We start from the raw sequence: 5,210 nt of genomic DNA on the forward strand, positions 1-5,210 counted from the left end.
TGACCGGGCAGACTTTGCCGGTCACTTGAGATAGTTTTCCGACGACTTTTCCGGCAAACTTCCGGCCAGTTCCGGCTGCGATTTGGCGAAGTTTCTACATGGGTTTTTCTCACTTTTGGGCCACGTGGATTTTCATCTAATGGACTTTGAAGACTAGACCTAATTTTGGAACAAGAGGAGCTATAAAAGAGAAGACTTCTACAACTTTTAGGATCACGTATTATTCTTGGAGCTAAGGAGAGAGCCGCTTTTGTTTACGCTACTAGGGTTTGCTTTGCTTTCATCTTCTTTATTTGATTATTGATTATGATGAACTCCATAGCTATGAGTAGCTAATTTCTTTATTATTGGTTAAGGATGTAGTCCTATATCTACAACTTGTGCTTGATTAATGCATTAGTTTTCTCTCTTGATTATCGTTCAAATCTCTTTTGTTTTTAATAATCACATGATTGATGTATTGTGATAGGACTTAGATGTTTGGTTAGTTAAGTGGCCAATTAATTGAACTTGCGTCTTTGTCCATAGCTATTTTAGGGTTTTTCATCGAGCGATAACCCTAAATACAAGTAGCATGATATGATTACGGTTTGTAGTGATACACTCTCGTCATCATATGTAGAGTTTGACCATTGTCCGAATTGTCATGCGCAATGTATGACAATTGCATTGATTAGCCTATTTCCAAAACTTAATGCTCCTGAGAATTGAACTTAATTAGCGCAAGGCGTTAGGTTATTCTTTAGGTAGAATTCACATACACAGCTCTAATGTGTGTGATGATGAACTTGGGAAATTACTAGATTATCTTGCTCTCTTGATTCTCTAGGCTTTTGATAATAAAAGAGATTAAATTGTAATTTTAATCATGTATGCAAGAACTTGTTTAAGATTGAAGATGAATTCCTTGACCAATATCTTTCTCTCATTGATTACATTCTACTATTTACTTTGCTTTTGATTTACTTTTATTGCTTACATAAAAATCAGAGATCCCCCCAATTGGTTACTTTAAGAAATTGAATACATAATAACTACAATTGCCTCTCTGTGGAAACGAACTCTTTCTTATCATATACTTTAGGAAAGTGAAATTATTTTTGACGCATACGACAGCGATCACGAGCCCAAACCTTTTTAGAGTTACAAATATTCCACCACAACTTTATAAGCATGGCTTTATTCATAACACGCATTTGTGTAATCCCAAGACCACCTTCATTGTAAGGAGCACAAACGTTATCGTAAGCAACCACAAAAGATCTACTCACATGTGAATCCCCCGACCACAAGAAATTTTGAATAGCAACTTCGCATTGATGAATACACTTCCTAAGCTATTTTTAAACAGCCATATTATGTATAGAATAGCTCGCAAACACCGATTTGAAAAGTACCACTCTATCTTGAAAAGATAACATCCTCCCTTTCCAACCCGTTAATTGCTCCTTAATCTTTTCAACCACATTACTAACATGGTGATATTTAACCGCACCCGGCATAACCTTTACCCCCAAATATATATCTGGAAAAATAACAATATTCATGCCAAAAAAATCAGCAATGGATGCCCTCCTCCTCAAAGAGCCTCCTCCATAATAGATCTTGCTCTTTTCACGACTGAAGGTTTGACCCGAAGCACGTTGACAAGAACCAAGTAAAATAACCAAATTCCTCAAATTTTTCATGTTACCTTTGCAAAATATCATGATATCATCAACAAAAAATAAGTGGGTAGGATAAATACCTTTTCCGGTGACCATAGTTGTCATACTGCCCTCACGAAATAATTTCGTGATATTTCTACTTAAGACATCTTCAATCAACACAAAAATCAAAGACGATAGTGGGTCACCCTGTCTCAGACCCCTATCGATGCTGAAAAACCTTCAGGGCTACCATTAACAAGGGCAAAAATTCTAGCTGATTTTAGAATCTGCAAGATCTAATCACACCAATCATTCGAAAACCCAGTGTTTAAAAACAACCAAGATAAAAGACCAGCTAACTGTGTCGAAAGCTTGTGTAATATCAAGCTTTAAACCCACATTACCCTCCTTGCGCTTAATCTGAAGCTCATTCACCATTTCTGAAGCTAAAATGATAGGGTTATTTGGAGTTTGATACTTACATTTTGTCCAACAAGCTAAAATGATAGGGTTATTTGGAGTTTGATACTTACATTTTGTCCAACATTAGTGTTTGGTCTAACATTTGTCCAACTTAGGCGTTGGTACTTGGAATTCACGTTGACTTCCGTTGACTCAGTTAAGTATAACTATAATCAAATTTATCATCTAAATATTTGTGCATTTACAATTATATCCTTTACTTGGACTGAATTATCCTTATAACCGCATACATTTTTCACACGCTTCTTTATAAATCTGGGCTAACCTAACTCTCCATCGATCCACCCGTCTTCTCTTCAATCTTTCGACAGACATGCACCACTACCATCATCTTCCGACCAACCAAAACCTAAATTGCTTAACCTATTCATCAAAAAAGACCAAAGCTTTCTGCATACAAATTAAATCCCATTTCAATTCATTCATCAATAAAAACAATTATCAAAAAATCAAATCAAAAAAATAATTCATTTGGGTAATTAATATTAATACCATTTTGAAGAACATCAGCAAGAAGTTTACTACACATAAAGGTAGAGATAGCTAACACTGAGAAAAAAGAAACCCATTAGTGAGAAACAAACACATCACTTGGAAAAATTTCTTCATTCCAAACCCCATCGTCCATTTCTTTCTTAGCATATCCACCACCACCACCACCACCACCACTGTAACACCATTCAACCGTAACCAACACCATCAGTTCAAAAAAGATTAACAAAAGAAATCACGGTTTCCATTTAGTGAAGTTAGGTTTTTGATCCAGATTTTGGGTTTCGCTTCAGAAATAGTTGGGTTTTGATTTGACTCTGTAAATAAGGGTTTTGGAATTTCGATTTAATGAAACTGGGTATTGATTTGGCGCAGTAATTTGGGCTTTTGTTCGATTCTGAAATAGGGGATTTCAATTCATGTAAAGGGGAAGAAGAAGATGAATATACCAACTCGATTGATTTAAATCTCACGTGAAGGCAAAGATTGGTTTGTGTTGGAGGCGGAAGAAAGATAATTTCAGACGTGAAAGAAGATTAGAGAGTTACACCATGTTTGTTTACTCCTGACTCATCTGAGTCGTCTGGATCTGAATCTGAGTGAAATCACCTGACTCATCTGGATCTGAGTCGATATGTTTGTTTTGAGTCAGATCTGACTCATCTGACTCGGAAATAAGTGAGACAGTGGTTTGGTCCCATGAGTCAGGGATATTTTGTTACCTGACTCAAATGAGTCCGAGTCAGGGGTTATGTCTGAGTCAGAGTTCGAGTCAGATCTGACTCAAAATGGAAAACAAACGGTCTGACTGCTGACTCGGTCCGAGTCAGAGTTAATGATATTTGACCTAGGCTAAAAGGTTTCATCATGGCCGTTCGATTCCATTAGCACTTCGGGGTATAATTGTAAATTTAGTATAATTTCCAACATAATATTAATTATAATCCGGTCAAAAAGGTCAATGACAATCAACGTGAATTCCAAGTACCAACCCCTAAGTTGGATAAATGTTAGACCAAACACTAATGTTGGACAAAATGTAAGTACCAAACTCCAAATAACACAAACTGATATTCTCATGGATATTTCTACCCTTCATAAAGGCCACTTCCTCTTCCGAAACTAAATTACCCAAAACACTTCCCATACGAGTAGCTAGAATCTTAGTAAAATTCTTGAAAAAGAAATTATTAAGACCTATTGGTCTGAAGTTCTTAAGAGTATTAGCACCTCTTTCCCTGGGAAAAAGAAATAACAAGCTAGAATTTACTCCATGAGGAATAAATTTGTTGGTCCAACAAAATAATATGACCTTCACTAAGTCCTCACAAATGATTTCCCAACAATGCCTATAGAAAAAACCAGCAAACTCATCCAGACCTGGAGCACTATCCGCTCCCAAGCCAAAAATAGCCTCATGAATCTCCTTCACAGAAGGCAAGTGATCCATAAAGTCACTCTCCTCAACAGATATACTATCATGCTCAATATCAAAAAGAGAATCCTCTGGAACAGAAATCCCCATTAAACTTAGCTTGATAATAATTCACAATCAGGTCTCTAATTTGATCAGAATCAGTAACAGTAACTCCAGTATCATCCACCAACTCAGAGATAGTATTACTCCTCCTCCTCATACGAATGCTATTATGAAAGAAACTAGTATTACTAGCCCCCTCCACCAGCCATTGATTTCTAGACTTTTGTTTCAACATTGTAATCAATTGCATCCGAATATCATTAACCTCAACTTGCGCATCTTTCATCTGATTTTTCTTTTGAACATTGAAAGGATCATCATCAGTCACCCCGAATAGCTCTCTCATTTCCAAGTTGCGCCTATTTTAGCCTAACATGAACATTACCAAATACCTGTTGATTCCACAATTTCATCGCCACCTTGAGACGCTTCAATTTTTGAGGAAAAATAAAAGCCGGAGACCCAAACAAAGGAGCATTCCAACTATCCCGTACCATTCTCATGAAATCAGAATGTAAAAATCACATCTTTTGCATACGAAAAGGAGCTCTACGAGGCCTAGTGTTCAGAAAAGGATAACCAATAAAGGGAGAATGGTCAGAAACTTCCCTAGGAAGAGCTTTACACCGCCAATTCTCAAAAAGATTCCACAAAAATTCATTGATCACTGCTCGGTCCAGTTTACTGATAATTCTTCTAGCTCCCGACTGCCTGTTTGACTAAGTGAAGTTACAACCCAAAGCTTTCGCTTCAAACAGGCTATTATCATCTATCCAATCACTAAACTCATTAACAACCTCAGTTTTTGGAGTATCACCACCCTTATTTTCCTCATTGCGGAAAATACAATTGAAATCCCCAATTACCAACCATGGAACTTGCTGCGAACCCATATTCAGTTGGCGCCAAAGATTTCTCCTTGTAACCTGATTATAACTAGCATGAACCAAGGAAATATATACACCATCCACAGAGTCGTAATAGCCTAACGAGACTTATTCAACACCGTACATTCTGAAAATTCAAAGACCACATAACCCACAAATTCCCAATAGAAGAATCTGTAGAGTTATGAATTAAAGAATTGTGAAAACCATCAATTTGGA

The 5,210-nt window shown here is 36.8% G+C and overlaps 1 protein-coding gene across 1 annotated transcript; it reads right to left on the minus strand.

Annotated features, from left to right (window-relative positions):
- Positions 1-1,343: 1,343 nt before the first annotated feature.
- Positions 1,344-4,450, minus strand: LOC113279484. The gene is made up of 7 exons (XM_026528178.1): positions 4,249-4,450; positions 3,974-4,130; positions 3,672-3,862; positions 2,625-2,681; positions 2,010-2,095; positions 1,888-1,945; positions 1,344-1,693 (listed from the first exon to the last, which is right to left on the minus strand). The coding sequence occupies exons 1-7, from the start codon at positions 4,448-4,450 to the stop codon at positions 1,344-1,346; spliced, it is 1,101 nt and encodes a 366-aa protein (XP_026383963.1).
- Between the last annotated feature and the right edge of the window lie 760 nt (positions 4,451-5,210).

The sequence above is a fragment of the Papaver somniferum genome, chromosome 5 (genome assembly GCF_003573695.1).
Source record: "Papaver somniferum cultivar HN1 chromosome 5, ASM357369v1, whole genome shotgun sequence".
NCBI classification, from domain to species: domain Eukaryota; kingdom Viridiplantae; phylum Streptophyta; class Magnoliopsida; order Ranunculales; family Papaveraceae; genus Papaver; species Papaver somniferum.

Bases quoted from the DNA above. Each gene is read 5' to 3' on its own strand.
- LOC113279484 (XM_026528178.1), bottom strand. From the start codon at position 4,450: ATGAGAGAGCTATTCGGGGTGACTGATGATGATCCTTTCAATGTTCAA. The intron at 3,863-3,973 runs GCATTGTTGGGA...TCTTTTTCCCAG, and splicing joins TTTGCTGGTTTTTTCTATAG to GGAAAGAGGTGCTAATACTC. The intron at 1,946-2,009 runs GTTAGCTGGTCT...TGGTGTGATTAG, and splicing joins TTACACAAGCTTTCGACACA to ATCTTGCAGATTCTAAAATC.